At 33.7% G+C, this 18536-nt stretch overlaps 1 protein-coding gene and 1 long non-coding RNA gene across 7 annotated transcripts; one reads left to right on the forward strand and one right to left on the reverse strand.

The window, feature by feature from the left end:
* The first annotated feature begins 2490 nt into the window (after positions 1-2490).
* LOC138122405 (damage-control phosphatase ARMT1-like) lies at positions 2491-13019 on the forward strand. 6 transcript variants are annotated; one of them, XM_069036669.1, is made up of 7 exons: positions 2855-2998; positions 3220-3308; positions 3361-3466; positions 4054-4286; positions 11975-12128; positions 12183-12345; positions 12400-13019. In XM_069036669.1, the coding sequence occupies exons 2-7, from the start codon at positions 3235-3237 to the stop codon at positions 12987-12989; spliced, it is 1320 nt and encodes a 439-aa protein (XP_068892770.1). In that variant the 5' UTR covers positions 2855-2998; positions 3220-3234; the 3' UTR covers positions 12990-13019. The 6 variants fall into 6 exon arrangements, with proteins under 6 accessions (XP_068892767.1, XP_068892770.1, XP_068892766.1 ...); XM_069036666.1 differs by lacking the exon at positions 2855-2998 and adding an exon at positions 2491-2770 and having other exon boundaries at positions 12183-13019; XM_069036665.1 differs by having other exon boundaries at positions 2855-3116; positions 12183-13019.
* Positions 13020-16801: 3782 nt separating this feature from the next.
* Positions 16802-18132, reverse strand: LOC138122407 (uncharacterized). Its single transcript, XR_011156485.1, has 2 exons — positions 17074-18132; positions 16802-17019 (listed from the first exon to the last, which is right to left on the reverse strand). It is a non-coding gene; the product is annotated as an uncharacterized lncRNA (long non-coding RNA).
* Positions 18133-18536: the final 404 nt, after the last annotated feature.

Genomic DNA, 18536 nt, shown 5'->3' on the forward strand with positions numbered 1-18536 from the left:
CTATAAATTTGGTTAGGTTGGAGGCTATGTGATTTCTGGTAACAAACAAAAGATATCTCAACCATATCAAAAATGTAAAGCAGCGAATTTCTTGTAACAGTTGCAAATGGCTAATTTCTCGCTAAGTGATACTGCTAGCCAACACCCTCCTTTTAGCAGGTAGTTTATTTTAGCTGGTAGTTTAGGGCATATTTAAGAGGACGCCACCCCGGTGGTCGAGACAGTTCGTCTTATCGTTTTCTGAAAACTAGTCACAAATGTTGTAATTTTTAATTGTAAATAAATACGTAGATTAAGGACGACCTCTAGTATTATTACACATTCGACGACGGCAGCCCGAAGAAAGTGTAGCGAAGTACCGTAAAATCGGGATACACAACAGATAGATGTTTTTTCGTTTCACAATCAATTTCGGTTTCTGGCTGGACTTAATCTCTCAATTCATAGTAACCAACCTTAGGCATTCAAAATTACTTTTGAAAATTCTAGTTACACAACATGAAAAACGAAAAACATTCTCGTGTCAAAAATGGATTACTCCCTAGGATTTAGGGATATTCGTTACTAGGTTGCCATAAATTTGGTTAGGTTGGAGGCTATGTGGTTTCTGGTGACAAACAAAAGATATCCCAAAAATGTAAGACAGCAAATTAATTATAACTAGTGTTGTGAGGTCCGGTAATTGACTTAGTCAATGACCCATTTGACCGGTCAATAATTGTCAATGACTTGACGAATTTGACCAGTCATTTTTAAAATTTAAATTTCCCGCTTATAATGTTGAAGATTGGATATGATGACTGTTTGACTGATGAGATGATGTTATGTTGGGATGTTTGATTTCATTTACGTAGCTGCTGACAATGAAGAAATGGATTATGACAATAAATAAGTCAATTATGACAATGAAACATGAAACATCTAAAACTTTAATAAAGACCATTATTATTAAGCTTTTTATCTATTAGGAAGAAGTGGTTTTTGTTTTTCAATCGATTTGTGTCTTCTTAACATGACACAATATATTTTTATTTTCATAAAATACTTATGTATAATTTGTTTCAAAATCAAAAATCCACCAACATTGCATTCTACCTCGAAAATACAACCGACAACTTTTGTTTTTAGTGTGTTTGGAAGTGTCAGAAAAACGTGGGTTATGAAATAAAACTGTTGACAGTCGTTTTGGTCGTAGTTCATCGTGTTTTTTAAATTCTTCGAAGCACTTAATGAGCGCTCGCTTTAATTTAGCGGTTAAAAGATTCCTTGTTTTTCGAGGCATTTTTATAATTTGATATTTGTGACAAACTGAAGGTCAAATTTTGGCGGCAAGTTGGGCCAACCCAAAAAAAAAGAACTTATTCTAGGGATTTCTTTTTTTCTGCCAACATAATTCAACAGGTGGTGAACGAAAAGTTCAAATTCAAGCAAATATGTTAAAGAAAAAACAAAGTATAACTTCAAACAATTCAAACTTAACCTCACTTACACAATTTTGGAACAATAATTTATCGATCAATACATCTTATAAAAAATGGAATTAAGAACCATTATTTGGTATTAAAATAATCCTTGACATTGAAAGAATCATTTTGTGATGTTTAACTAGTTCCTACTTTTTGACCAATAATGACTGGTAATTGACCGATCAAGGACCGGTCAACTTTGACCAAAAATAAAGGACCGGTCATTTATCCATCATTAATTATAACAGTTGCAAATGACTAATTTCTCGCTAAGTGATAGATGATTTTTCGTTTCACAATCAATTTTGGTTACTGGCGGCATATTTATTTCAATTCAAAGTAACCAACCTTAGGCATTCAAAATAACTTTTGAAAATTCTAGTTACACACAACATGAAAAACGTTATTTCCCTAAAAGTTCGAATTCTAGGGAGTAATCCATTTTTGACACGAGAGTATTTCCATAAAAGTTGGAATTGTAGGTGTAGGGTGGGTGTAGGGCTCTAGCAGGGCTCTAGGGAGTAATTTATTTTTGACACGATTATTTATATTCAAGTATGCATGCTTGATTCTATTTTAGGTATCACTGATCTCGGTTTTGAATTTAAATTATTTTTTCGAAAGCAATAAAAACGCTTTCTTTTAGTAATGAATAATAAAATTATGGTTTAAAAAAATTTCACACTACAGTTATAAACCATTCACGATTATTTCAAATTCGGACTATCTATGAAAATCTGACATTTTAGTTGGCAGCATTGTGATTTGTCTTAATAAATCTATTTTAGGTTATAATTCAACCGAACACTGCTCCAAAGTTGTTACATTTTTTAAATAATTGACCCATTAGGAACAATAATCGTAAAATTGTAATTGAAATGAAACATACATATTTGTAGGGCAGTTCTGGGTAAATTCTTATTAACTAAATTAATGAGTTAATGACGGAATTGACAACAATGCGAATATTTAAAAACGAAACGTCATATGACAGGACCTGACGCCAATCTAACAAAAAAATATCGCGGCCTCCTGCGTGTTTAAAATAATCGTGAACGGCATATACAGTCGTTGACCAAAATAAAATAGGACAAAGTGTTACTTTAGAAAGTTCACAATTCAAAGATTTGTGTAGTGTAACTGAGGCGTATGTGTCTCAGATTACAACTTGATAATTGATCTACAAAAAGTTAGGTTGTGTTTTTTACTTGTCATCTCGTCACCTGGATTTCACAAAAATATCGAATTACACAATCGAAATTTACTTTGTCCTATTTTATTTTGGTTAACGACTGTACCTAAGTGTAAGTACTTCATTCATTCACAAGTCGTCATGTATTGTTGGAGGCCGTGGTATTTTTTTGCCGGTTGACGTTTAGGTGTTCTGTGGTTGACGTTGACGGTTGGCGGTTGTTATCGTTATCGATATTATTCTCGTAACCCTAATGTACCCTACTCTTAACCTTAAAATTTGGCTGTCCTTTATTGACCTTAATAGTTAAAATCCAAAATTAAACAGCGAACAGTGACAGGTTGGTTTTAAGATATTTTTATATGTTTCAAGTAAAAATGGTATTCGAAAATCACGTTTTTTAATTTAATTCATACGATGGTTTTGTGCTTTGTTATTACATTATAAGGTGATTATAAGTAAGTAAAGTGATGATGCTGACATTTAATTAAATCTATTAAACGTTTTACTTGAATACTACTCTTATAAAAAGCTGAAGACTTATGAAAGATTATTTAACAGTTTTGCCCCTGCAATATGTGTGAATGCAATCCACAAAGTTTAGACCTGAAAACACCACGGAATATTCATCTAACTGCGTTTTATAAAAGGTAATGGATTTGTTCAACTCAAATTGAAATATTGATTGTGATAACTTTACAGGAGTTTTGCTCATCATACTGTTAAAAATCGAATGCCTATTATTATAACACAAGTTATAGATGGACTTGTACGAAATAAAGCACAAATTGCAAAGGATGATGGTGAAGTATGTATATAATTTCATTATTACATTTGAAACAAGAATAATATTAAATAGTTATTTCAGTAATGCAAACAAGCAGATTAAGAAGTAGTACTAATGTGATATTTTAACACTATATTTTTAGTAATTAACAGGTATCTAAAAATTTCTTAAAGTATTAGTTAATAATCATTAAATGAAAAAAATTAAAATCTGTAAATTCAATTGGAATTTAATTTTTGCAAAAATTAAAATTCTGCCATTTTGAGTGAGTAAATTAGTTTTTTTAAACAGCTTAATTTTTCAAATTGGAATTAAAGGTGAAGTGTCACAAATTTAATTTGTACAGCACCAGTTGCAAATTTAATATGTATGTAGTTAATTGCATTTGTCACAATAGGTTGTGAATATTAGTATGGAAAATGATCTGAGCAAATGCATGGTCAGTTCCAATGAAGTGAAATAAACATGTAACATTGCAAAACTTATTGTGTATAAGATTTTTGTAAGTGTTAGAATATAAGATGTTTACTACAAAGGATGTCTCAAACTTTTTTGCATTATTGATTTTAAAGCAATATTGGATTAATGATAATGACATGTCATTTTAGGAAGGCCAGGAAGATCTTAAATCAGTAATTGCTGAATTGTCTAAACTGAAGTATGAAATCCAAACAAACAAATCTTTAAGAAAAATCGTTTCCAAATCATCTGATGTGAAATTTTACAATGATTATATAAATGCTCAAATGGGTGTGGAAGGCAATGTTACCTTTTTTTCAGCTATATGGCTTTTGTCAGAATGTTACATGTATAGAAGGATAAGAGAAGCGTTTGAACTAACGTATGTAAAATTTGCCGTAATTTTAACACAATTATGAATGAATAATCAATTGTTCATCTCTTAGTGTGGCTTTAAAGTGAGAAGGGATAAAATGTAAACCCAAATTATTTTTGGTTGATTAACCAACTTTATAAATTGTTTGGCAGTAATTTATTAAGAATCAGTTGCAATAGCATTACTTAGCAACATCAGTTATACTTTGTCCAGCGAGAGATTGGGAGATTTTAAATTGTAGACTTGTAACCCAACACTACAAAATGCACTAGAATACATTAATTAGAGCATAACTTCAAGGCAATAGTATATTACATTATGAGGCATGAAAGTGATACTTTGCAGACGAGGAGGCGTGTTGAAGAATACAAGGATGCGAAGCGTCCGAGTACTTCTTCAAGCCTCTCGAGTCACGTATAGACACTTTCATGCTGCGTAATGTAATAAATTTTTTCTGAAATCGCTTTTTAAAAATAAAATTCTATTGCATCAAGTCGGACACAGTCACCTAGGTAACGATAACCATTATAGTAAAATGACTATCTACTTGCAAAGTGAAAATGCCTCGGCAGGCAAAAATCGCAAAACTGATTAGGCTTGAAAAGTGACATTTTCAAGATCCAACTGCGTCTTGAAATGACCCACTTCCTTGACAATAAATTTACGCTAGGTAGAATTTAGTGATTTTTATGTCAACCAATCTCGCTGGACAAACTATAGTTCCTATTAGTTGGTATTTTTAACGATAATTTCGCAACTTGAAACGAAAAAGTAGGACTGGTTGATTTTAGTAATACCTATTTCAAAGTGGATTATGTAAAGACATTAAATTTGTAGATGGGCAAATCGGAAACGTAAAACCCCCCCTTTTTCCAAATAAGTGGTTATTAAATCCCTTATCCACAACGAGCACTGCTTGCAAAATTCAAATTAATAATATTTTCATGTAGCTCTGACAGATAAGACTACAGTAATCAACAAAGCGCCATTTTACATTTTTGCAAGCTACTGTAGAGATATTTTCATATTTGATGGCGGAAACAAACGACTGAGAAATGTCACAAATTTGTTTTGTCAGTGTCAAATTTCTCAAAGACGTTCGTGATTTCGACAGAAATGCAGCAAATTGGCATTAAGAAAGTTATTCATCGTCGAACTAGAGACAAAATTTGTAATACGTTTGATTATATGAGAATTGGTGCGATTCTGTTTTAAAATTTACCAATATTGCTATATAACAAGGTTGTAGTTGCTATGATATGAAGCTGTTGATTGGTTGGATCCACCGCCGTCTTGATGATTGACATATTTCACTATACATCTGCCTGGGCGAAGCTTTAGTGCCTGTGATCTCCACGGCGCCACTTTAGGGGGGAATGTCACTAAATAATCATAACCTCACAAGCAAATGTAATGACTTCAGTGAAGTTGTCAAAGTGCAATGTCAAGAGTCTCACAGTTTAAAAGTAACTTTAATAACAATGTATTTGTATTAATTCATGCAGATACATGTGTGTGGAGCAGTGACGTGGGATATAGAATAGACGGAGCGTAAGATACACCGCTTTGATTCACGAGAGGCTAAATAACCCAGGACGATCCTGACCAATACGCATGCGTTAGTAACTTGGGTGCTTTGTTGTTACATGTACCGCATGGTACTGTACCGCGTGCTGCACGTTAGGCAAAGAACAGTAGATGAGTAGAACACAAACTAAAGATATAATTATGTTTTTAGAATATTTTAATAGGTCTATTATTGTATTCAATTTGGAGTCGTTTATGGCTATCTATTAAAGCACTAGTAGTTTAATAGATCTCTAAAAAAATTTTATCAATATTTCAGTGTATTATTGTCATTTACACCAAAAAACTTCCAATATTAATGTTCAAACTCTACTTTTTAACATATGTTGCAGATGTAGTTGCATCCGCTATCTTGAATTACCAATTACATAATACAAAATTCCCTAGAATTTGAAAATTTAATTTTTTTATTTAAAAATTAAAAAAAATCAAAAAAATTACATAAAAAACTCGCCTACGGGTCGTTTTCTAGACCTGGGATTTGTGTGCCAAATCAACCCTTATAAAACTCGTTGTCCAAACATTTCATCACAGTTTTTGTAGCAGCAACATCTAAAATCGTTTCCTCGGAAACGCATACATTTAGTAGAGTTACCTTCAGGAAGGCGTGTGTGATCGGTTATCTTAAAATCGTTTTCATTTCAAAACTAATATACTTTTCACGTTTGTGTTGTAGAATCCTTGTTGGATTAAATATTAAAATTCACAGTTAACAGTTGACGCGCGAGTTCTGGGACACCTGTATAAATGAGTTTACTACATAAAGAAGATCTTTTATTGTATTGTTTCTTATTAGATATGCAAGTGTTGTTCTAATTTTTAAACAATAAATTTGCGATATTTTCTAAGTCCGTGAACGTCAAATTTAAATAACGCCCAAAATTATAGGACTTGCGCACAAGTATGGAATGGCCTGGGTCATTTAGCCTCTCGTCTTTGATTCCCACCTGTACATTTTTGCCCTGACCAAGATGGCCACCGATTGTATTGCTGGTTGCTGTTGCAAACGTTTTATAATGATGGGGATAACAAAATACAATAAAAAGATACATTAAATAAAAACGGACAAAAGCCAAATTGGGACTTTTTTGGCATGAGTGGGCCAGTTTAAAACGCGAGTGAAACGAGCGTTTTAAAGGCCCACTAGTGCCAAAAAAGGCCCAATTTACACACGAACAAATTGAATACAACGTTTTTTGTTCGACGAGCCCTTTAAAGGCTCCAAATCGCTTAAAATCTTTAAAATTACCTTGACGTTTCGTTTTGACAAGTTGTGACATTTATCAAAATCCGTTCACGCAGGAGAAAATTCTCAAATTCTGACAGTGTAACAAAAAAGCTGTTTTACAGACTTACCTTTTAAATTTCTGTTGAATTGTTTGTTAAAGTAGGTAATGAAGTCTAATTTTGGTATAACTAACAATTATTTGTTTGATTAATATAAAATTATGATTTTCCGAAAAAATTTCAAAATCTAAAATATGGCTATCTATAGGAGAAAATAAGTTAGAGGGTAAAGTAGCAAAAACAACATTACAGATCCTTGTAATGACATTATCTATAAAAAGGTTATCGTTCTTTTTTGCAATTTTTAACATAACACGTGCTAGTTATCTTCAAAAAGTATGAGTTTTATAATTATATGAAAGCAAACAAATAGGTCCTTTTTGTTAATATAAAAACAACAGATACGATACCTCTGCAACCCGCGCAACTGACACATAAATGTTAGGCAAATACAGAACAGATTTGCTATTACTGCTGCATAACGTGCCCTTACTTATAATGTTGCATATAGGAATCAACGTTTTACATGGTGATGCTCCGCCTATTCTATTTCCCACGTCACTGGTGTGGAGTGTGGACTGCATGTCTAAATTGTCACGATGCACATGACATTGTCACACATTTGATAGCATGACAGTTAGTTGCTAACAGCAACCCCCGAAAACAACCCCAAATGTCAGAATCATGAGAACAATAGGATTTTTCGCTCTACGCCCAGGCCGCTATAGACACTCTGACTATCTAGCAGGTCGTGGTTGGATCTATGCAAAATCAATGTTGTTCAATAACAATATTGCTAAATTTTGAAACAGAATCGCACTAAATAACTTTCCTTTTGAACCACTGACAAAAATTGGTTTCCGTAGAATTTATTTTTTCAATCTATTTAGCGAAAATTTAAATTTACCTAGACATTCCATTTTACCGCGTTAATGAGAAATTTGACACTGACAATACATTTTTGTGACATTTCTGTCTTTTGTTTCCGCCATCAAATATGAAAATACCTCTAGTACAGTTAATTCTGCTATAGTTTGTCCAGCGAGAGATTGGTTGACATAAAAATCACTAAATTCTACGTAGTTTAAAGTACAACGTGATCAAGAAAGACTGAATCTGTTGGTAACAATGAAAATTCGAATGATTTTGGTACCACTGTAATCTAAACGCATTTCCGGTTGTCAACTTTGACAGTGTTGACAGGCAAATTCGACATTTATTACCATCGTAGAGGGATATGGACAAGGGCGTAGCAAAGGGGGGGGCCAGGTGGGCCCGGCCCACCCCAGAATCCTTCTGGCCCACCCCAGAATAAAAGTAAAACACATTAAAAATAAGATACATCTGCAATATCTATCTATCATCTGTCTGTGGTTTAAAATCTGGCCCACCCCAGCAAAAAATCATTGCTACGCCCTTGGATATGGAGGGAGCACTGCCTATGCTGCCAATGTAAAGGAAGCGGCACGTTGCGAGACCTGTGCGGAAACCTTTTATGACGCCTTTTAAAATGACCGCCAGTACTTCGTGAAATTTCGTGACGGGGGTCGTTGGGCATCAGATGCCTCATAGGCGTCGGTGTTCCGTCATTTTACTGGGATTTGTTTTTTTACACGTGAACCGGTTGGTGAATTGTCTTTGTATTTTTTGAGTTGTATGACTCTGATCTGTTTTTATTTTGAACTAAATATTTACGGTCGTCTTCCTACAATTCCTACAAAAATTGTCCCCAGAAAAAAGTTAAAGGGACGCCACTGGAAAGATGAAATATCTGCGTTAACTTCGGTTTCGCTCGGCTCATCTGGAGACCTTTTATTAGGTCTACAGAAAAGCGCGGTCGTAACCACTTTTTTGAAGACTGCTCCCTCCATATCCCTCTACGATTACCATCAAATGTTCATTTCTGAAATAGCATAAACACGACCTGTTCATTTCATTAAAAAAAAATTGCGAAAATGTTTCCAAGAAAGAGCCAATTTTCGCCGATGAGGGCGCCACAGTACGGGGGCTTCTAAAGAATGAAAATGCGGAAAATATGTTTTTAGAATCTGCGTCTCTAATAGGTCTATTATTGTATTCTATTTGGAGTCGTTTATGGCTAGCTCTTAGAACACTCGTAGTTTAATAGATCTCTAAGAAAATTTTTAGCAATATTTCAGTGTATTATTGTCATTTACATATCCCTCTACGCATTTACACCAAAAACTTCCAATATTAATGTTCAAACTCTACCTTTTAACATAAAGTTGACTCAAGTTGCAAAAAACCATATTGCATTTGCAACAGCACTTTTATGGCATTAGTCATTTGAAATTACTTTAAAAGTGTACTTTTATGGAAAATATTCAATCCAAACTATGATTTTCTGGCCTTTTTGTGCCTTTATTTGGTTTAAAAATATGAAAAAAATGCTGTTGCAAATGACAAGTGCTTTTTTGCAACTTGAGTCAACTATATGTTGTATAATCTGTTTCAAAATCAAAAATCCACCACCTGTTGAATTATGTTGGCAGAAACAAAGAAATCCCTAAAGTAAATTTAATTTTTTGGGTTGGCTCAACGTCCCGCCAAAATTTGACATCGAACTGTTGAGTTTATTACGTAACACAAAATAATTATTATGTACAAAAAGGTGGTAGCTAGGTACCATATTATACCTTTTGAGTGAAATAATACAATGAGAATAAAAAAACACGATGAACTACGACCAAAACGACTGTCAACAGTTTTCTTTCATAATCCCACTTTTTCCGACACTTGCAAACACACTAAAAACAAAAGTTGGCGACGTTGTCGGTTGTATTTTCGAGGCAGAATGCAATGTTGGTGGATTTTTGATTTTGAAACATTATACATACATGTATAGTCCATTTTTTAATCAAAGAACAACAACACCGCAATTTACACCCAAAATAGAGCTGACAACATTGTACACTTTTGACATAGGGTCATAGTTTGCGTACTTTCAAGGACATTAAAAATGACAGACGTTGGCTGGTATAGCCAATAGATATCATTAAAAACCCTCTACGTTAAAAACCCTAAATTTAGTAAAATTTTATATTTACAAAACTAAATCAACAGGTCGTGCTTCTTTGATTCAAAAATGGACTATAGTTGCATTCGTTACTTTGAATTACCAATGAATACAAAATTCCCTAGAATTTGAAAATTTATTTTTTTTTTATATTTTTTCTACTTTGCCTTCGTACTGATGCTATTACGATACTGTTTTGCGTATCGTAATAGGAAAAGGCGTGATATAATAATAATACTAAAAATAGTGAAATTTAATTTTTTAATTTTGACGGATACTGTGGTGTCGCGGCAGACCGCAGACGTGACCTTGGGTGGAATCCTTCAACTTTAACGATTTTAAATTATTTTTTTTCATTGAAAAAGTAGAAAGCAAAGTAGAAAAAATACTGTATGACATCTCGTTTATAAGGCATTTTATCGCACTTACTCCTTTAGGGCACTCCTCGCTACGCTCGTCGTGCTCTAAAACCGTGCGTGCGATAAAATGCTTCTTATAAGACTCGTATCATAATATACTACATATTATGAAACTCGTTCTTTAATACACTATTAGACATGATTTTAGAGTTAAGATTGAGTACAGTAAGTTCATATTTCCTTTCTAAAACAATACTGAATACAGTTGTATTTTTGATTTTAAATATGAGTTGCCATAGTAAAACAGGTCAGGTCATTTGCACCACTGATGTTCATTTCAACGTGAACAGATATTACATTTAGGCTGCGTCCTAAAAAACGTCGCAAGCCATATATCTCTGTTATTTATGGCTCGATTTAAATAAAACAAAAACTGGAATAAATCACTTTAAAGACACCATAAACACAATATAGACTTTTTTTCAAAGTCAGATGATAGTCAACTTTGTTTTTCAAAAAGCTTGGTATATTTGTTTCTTCCGATTTCGAGAGAGATTATTTTTCTAAATCCAACGATGTGCCACATGTTAGAATGCATTTAACCGCGAAGGCTATAAGGGACTTCTTCACCGTGGTTTATATACAATTTTTTTCACTACTAGATACGTTAAAACCCTTTCTGGTAATAATTATTAATCAAATTATTTTGTCCGATGCGACGATCCGAGTTCTCATTTTTCAACGGTTGCTATGAAAATCGTCTACGTTAACCAATGAAATCAACGAAATCTTTCGTTGCTAAGTAACGGCTGTTCATTATTGACCTTGGTTAATAATGAAAATTATTATTAACCTAGGTAGAGAAATTCTACTTCTGGGGTCGGTTCGAGAGTCAATAATAACGCCTTCTGAGACTAGTAGTGAAAAAATAGTATATTATACACCAAGGTGAAGAAGTTCATGATTATAGGTTCTAAGGCGCGAACGCTATAAGGGACTTCTTCACCGTGGTTTATCTACTATTTTTCCCCTACTAGATACGTTAAAACCCTTTCGGATAATAAAAAAAATTAAAATCTTTTTTTCACTACTAGTCTTAGAAGGCTTCATTATTGACTCTCGAACTGAACCCAGAAGTAGAATTTCTCTCCTACTAGTTAACAATTTTTCATTATTAACCAGTGGTTAATAATGAACAGCCGTCACCTAGCAACGAAAGATTTTCTTTGTTCATTGGTTAACGTAGACAGACGAATCTCAATTTTCATAACAACCGTTGAAAAAGAGAACTCGGATCGTCGCATCGGACAAAATAATTTACTAACGGAGTCTTATAGACTTAAATATTGCAGAAGAAGCAATTGGTATTGATACTTAATTTGTTAATGTTTATTAAAAACATTTATTTTAAATTTATTTTGCAGAAATAAATTAAAAGATTATGATCCATTTGTAAAACAAAAGCGAGATTCGTACTTTCAAGCATTACCACTTATAACTGTCCTTGGTCAATATTTGTTGGGCTACTTAGAACAATCGCCAAAACCAACTAAGGATGAATTTATAAAATTATTAAAAGTGAGTGTTGAAGACGTGTTTTATGATTTTATAATATCTAATATTTATTTTTAGATAAATTTATGGGGTAACAAATGTGATTTATCATTAACGAACGGTGAAATTAGTTCAAATATGGAAGATCTATTCAATTTAGATAATTTAGAGCCAAATATATTGTGTGATCATTCAGAAAAAGTATGGACAGTTGTATCTACCGGAAATTCTACTTTTATCGGTATCTATTACTTGCAAAACAAACAAATGTTTTGTACTTATAATGTTTTTGTAGATGTTGTGTTCGACAATTCAGGTTACGAAGTTTTTACCGATCTTTGCTTAGCAGATTATTTAATTTCAAAGAAATTAACGTCAAAAATTAGATTTTACGTAAAAACAATTCCTTGGTTTATTTCTGATGTCATGATTCATGATTTTCATTGGATATTAGGTCAATTAAAAACGAATCCTGACGAATCATTGCGAAAATTAGGAGAAAAATGGACAAATTATGTAGACAATCAAACATGGATATTAATTGAAGATGATTTTTGGACATTACCTGTTGACTTTTCCTATATGCGAAATACAAAACCTTTACTGTATAAAAAATTAGCTGAAGCTAAGTTGGTGATATTTAAGGGTGACTTAAATTATAGAAAATTGTTTGGTGAAAGAAATTGGGATCCTACAACACCCATTGATGAAGCACTACAAAATTTCAATCCCACAAAATTGTGTACGTTGCGTACTATTAAAGCTGATATTGTTTGTGGACTAGCTCAGGGTGTGGCTGAAAAAATGGAAAGTATTTCTGAAAAATGGATGGAGACCGGGGACTATGGTCTTATACAGTTCACAGAGAAAATAGTGTTGATTTAATCTATTCTCAATAAACATCAGCATGAAGTATTATTGTATTATTCTTAACCCGCTCTTTTCATCATAAAAACATCTTATACCAAATAATTTTAAATATTCCTTAATTTTAACACAAAATTAATAAAAAATAAATAAAATGTTGAAATGGAGAATGCACCTTTCTCCACAGTTCGGTGTCCGCTGCGAGACCGAACAGTTGATTTCAACTAAAAAGGATTAAAATTGTGTTTATTGTGATGTGAATAACTAGTAGGTACCCACTCCCACTGTGAGTTAAAAAATGACAAAATAAGTCAGCGCAAAACAACACCACTACAAGCTCAGAATCAGAATTGGAGTTCTATTCTGAGGAAGATTTAGATTCAATAACTTATACAGTGCCTTTTTTTAAGACTGGCGATAGGGTTTTACATGCTAATTTTTCAACCCCTTGTTAACTTTTATTTTTGTGGAAATTACAAAACCTAGCGCTATTTTTAGATTAAACAATAGTATTATCTAGTCATTTAGGTACTCCATTTTGTAATACCTAAATGGTTGTAATAGACAATTTACAAATAAAATGTTATTTGCAAAAAATAGTGTGAACATTAATATTTTACATTTAATAACGATAGATTCATTATTTATGTTATAACAAGTTTCTTTAATTCAATAAAAATTAAATGAAATGTTCAAAATGGGCTCCAGAGGCAGTTAAGCAATAACACAATCAATTACTATGAAAATTACAAATGTCAGGTGAACTTTTAGCCTACCTACTGAAAATTTAAAATTGGAACAAACGGAATTCAAAAAATGTCTTTTTGCTAACTTATTCCTTGCTTCTGGTTATTAAATTGAAATTGTTTCAATACATTAGGTATCATATCCCACAACTTTACTACAAAACTGGGTTGAATATTTTCGTGGGGACAAAAGTTAACAGGGGGTTGAAAAATTAGCATGTAAAACACTATGGCCAGTCTTAAAAAAACTCACTGTATAATAGTTTGAGGAAGAAACGCCGCAAAGACGCATGTGCCCCACTTGTGTGATTGTGTTGTTGTTGTGTGAACTTATTTGTGGTGAATTTTGATGTGTGGATGGTGTGTAATTGCGAGAACATTTGGTCGTACCTTGTTGTGATTGTTCGCTATCGGACGCGGCAAGAGAAATTATTGTTGGAGGAACATCAGCAATCGATAAATGACCCATATACCGGGTGATTTTAAATGATTGTGACTTTTTTTCTTAAGTTGGGAACATTTTTCATACATTATTTTGGCAAACTTGATACCTTAATCAACACATAGGCGTACGTACGTCATTTTGACATTTTATGTACGGGGTGATCAAGAAGGACTGTTTGAGTTGGTTATACTGAATTTTATTTTTAAATGGTACAACTGGAGTAACTTCCGGTTGTTGATGGCTTCACACTGACAGTCGCATCATTGACAAATAAAATTTGACATTTCAAATTAAATTAAACATGCTGGTGAATCGTTCGAGAGAAGAGTTAATTTATGTTTAGACCAAAATGGGGAGCTCTTCGAGAATTTCCTTTAGTTCATTTTTAGATTATTGTTCTGAATTCCAACTTTGATTTCTTTTTGCCGTTAATTTTTGCTCTCATAACCTACCATTTTGTCGTTGTTAATGCTATGTCAGATATCTGTCAAATAAACCAACAAAACATATCCGGTTGCAGTGTTCTAAATAGCAGAAAAATAAAATGTTCTTAATTGTATTGCCAACTTAAACAGTCCTTCTTGATCACCCGGTATTAATAAATTGCGTCAAATAGGCGAGGACGCCTATGTTTATGTCAACTATCACATTAGAAAGCAGAATAACAATATATACCGGGTGATTTTAAATGATTGTGACTTTTTTTCATAGGTTGGTAATATTATTGTTGATTATTCTGCTTTTTAATGTAATAGTTGACATAAACATAGGCGTCCTCCCCTATTTGACACAATTTATTAATACATAGAATGTCAATGCCAATGTATTGATTAAGGTAAACTCTATCCACTCATAGATTGCTTGACATAAATGTTACTAAAAGTGTTCACTCTACGTTACAACAAATAGATCCGGCGCGAAATTAAAAAAAAAATGGAAAGAGCAGGTTTACACGTGATGTTTGATTATTATTCTGCATGTTTACACTTAGGAAAGGAGAAAGAAAACTTCACTATAGTAGGAGTAATATATTAGGTTTAATTAATACAGGTATTTCACGAGTGATAATGTGCCAGACGGAATTTAAAAATGCAACCCACAATACATTTTCGAATTTCCGAAAAAGCTGGCTACTGAAATTAAAATATCCAGCTTTTTTCGGAAATGGCTAAACACAAACAAGAGATTATTTAATATTTAATACATGAACAAAAATTACCTCTGTATCATTTTCGATGTGTGTAATGTCACTTAAAGTGTTCATTATGCTAGATTCTTGAGGCAAATTAAAAAAAATCAACAAAAATCGCAACGGAACAAATCAAAAGAGCAACACGATCAAAACTAATAACTTTTAAAACCAGAGGAACGCAAAACAAAGCTCTAAAGATGAAAAATCGCAAATCTAAATGCTTGAATCACTTGACAGCACTGACAATTTCAAATTTGAAATGTCAAATAATTTATTTTTTTGTTCGACACTGTCAGAATTTGAGAATTTTCTCCTGTGTGAACGGATTTTGATAAATTTGACAACTTGTCAAAACGAAACGTCAAGCTAATTTTAAAGATTTTTAGCGATTTGGAGCCTTTAAGGGGCTCGTCGAACAAAAAAACGTTGTATTCAACTCGTTCTTGTGTAATTTGGGCTTTTTTTGGCACTCGTGGACCTTTAAAACTCTCGTTTCACTCGAGTTTTAAACTGGTCCACTCATGCCAAAAAAAGCCAAAATTACACACGAACTCGTTAAATAAATAACTATTTCGCGTGGGTTTCATAACAACCAATGATAATCAGTGGCGCGAATGTTTCAAGATACTACCAACACAATCTATGATACTTTGTTAATATTTTAATGTTATGGTTTGGGGATTTTGTTATCTAAGGATATTTTAAAAAGTGCATTCTACGGGGTGATCAAGAATAGAGTCCCGGTATCAGTGGACGTAGTCTATCAAGTTTGCCAAAATAATTTATGAAAAATGTTCCCAACTTAAGAAAAAAAGTCACAATAATTTAAAATCACCCGCTTTATGAGAATAACCAACAATAGTATGTATTACCAACCTATGAAAAAAAGTCACATTCATTTAAAATCACCCGGTACTTCTCCAATGTGGCCACATTATTGTATGTAAATTACCAAGTTAGTATAATAGGGATTTTGAATATTACCAACAGCCTGTCAACCTGACAGTGCGGATGTCAAGTGAACGGATAATATCAAGGCGGTCTCTATTTTAACAGGCCAGAACACTGGCTGTGTTGCCAAATTTCTTAGTGGGCCATTCCATAGCATCCTAGTTTCAGTTCCGAGTTTCAAAAATATTGGCACTTCCATAGAAAGGCAGTTCATTCAAAAATCATTTTGACAAGACAATTAATTTCAGTAATTGAAAAACTAAACATGCCACACAAATGTTGCGTACCCAATTGCAAGTCAAATTATGCTTCAAGCAAGTCTTCCTACGTTAGCATTTTCAAATTCCCCTCGAAGAAGATTAGAATGCAAGAATGGATGCGGATTTTGGAACTAGAAAACTGGCGCGTGAGGTCTTTGTTGCTCGTTCCATTAGGTCAAAAATCCATTTTAAATAATAAACCTGTATTGGTGGTAGGGTCCATACACTCGAGTGGGTAGCTTTTGCAGTTCTTATTTATTTTTAACAATTCATACTGCGCCTTTATTAGTTTTTAGTGGTCTCTGTGTACGACTTTAGAAAAAAATCTTGTCCTGATCTGTACAGTGCACAGGTGGCATGCGTTGGAATTTGCACTGGAGCTAATGCAATCACGGTGAACTAAAAGGACTTCTATCTTCATTTTGGATAGGATACTTGTTCAGAATACAGGACTCTATGAAATTTTACTAACAATAGCTATCTTATAAAACAGGATACACATAATTACCTTGACTTGGACACCTGATATACTTTGACTGAAGTAAAATTGCAATACGAGAATTAGAAAAATCTTTCACTGACAGCTGACAATGACAAAATAGTGAGTGATCACAAAACTTCAAAACTAGTAACTTTTTTAAAGGTTGGCGAAGCAACGTTGCCAGACGTTAGTGGGCCATTCCACAGACCACTTTCTGAAGTCAGTGTCACGGCCTGTTAAAATAGAGACCGCCTTGATAATATAAATCTATTTTTATTTTTTTAAATAAAACAACACATGGCGGTTCTGAAAACAACCTTGTTTATTCTAATACACGTGAGCTTATCGTAAAAAAGAAGAGAAAAAGTAGGTATAACATAAGCCAAAACGGATTATGAAACGAAAAATGAAAACAATCAGAGAAGTGCTCAAAGCACTGACCTCCATAACATGGACTGGTCCCTGCCCACTGCCACAGTAAAAATGAAGCTACAAAGTCGGCCACCTTTGTAGTCTCACATTGGAAACTTTTAGTTTGTTTTACACCAAAATACTGTTGGCAGCAGATTTAGTGACATCATTCTGTCACTCGTTCTGTTGAGTTCCCTGATTTCTTATTTGTGATTTTATTCGTGATTTCTGTAAATTTGGTCACAAAAACATGGTTGAGTTATATTTAAATCGTCTCCATCAATGAGCACGACCACACCTGTCAACGTCAAACGTCAGTGAAAAGCAGAACAGAATTCAGTTAACTGGACAAAAAGAAAGTTACTAAAAATTGAGACTAGCAATATGGCCGACTTTCTACTTCAGTTTTGAAACATAGCATCCTCGGTCCATGTTATAGAGGTCAGTGGCTCAAAGTGGCCACCATTCATTTGCAAGCATTACCGTGCCCGCGGCAAAAGACTCAGTTTAGAATTCGTTACCATTTCAGGAGTAATTGTGGTAAAAGCTCCCTGAACGCGACCCCTGAGTTGTTCTCCTGTAGCAATAGTGCTCGTGAATACAACATTTTCAAAAAAGAAATCCAGAGGATTTAAATCGGGGGACCGCGCAGGCCAGTGTCGTGGACCGCCACGACCTATCCATCGATAAGGATACTGTTGATCCAAAATTTCTCGATCTTGTCGACTGAAGTGTGGTGGTGGGCCGTCGTGTTGAAACCAGCCGTTAGCACAAAAAAGAAGTGGAATGTCTTCAAGCAAATTGGGAAATCCTGCAGTCAAAAATTCTGCGTAAATGTCTCCCGTTAACCGTGTAGGAAATTCAAAAGGTCCTACCTAAAGAGGGAAGTTATATAGCTGACATGATTGTAAACTAATTTCTATTGAAGACATACCACACGATTCCCTCATAGACCAGCCCACAAATACCGGGTGTTCCAGAACTGCCGCATGATATTATAATAACGTATTCCGGAGTGAAAATTAAGACTAAATTTGAAAGAATAAATGTCGAGGGCCGTAGGGTATTTAAATGGTAAA

Source organism: Tenebrio molitor, chromosome 1 (assembly GCF_963966145.1).
Source record: "Tenebrio molitor chromosome 1, icTenMoli1.1, whole genome shotgun sequence".
Taxonomy (NCBI): Eukaryota; Metazoa; Arthropoda; class Insecta; order Coleoptera; family Tenebrionidae; genus Tenebrio; species Tenebrio molitor.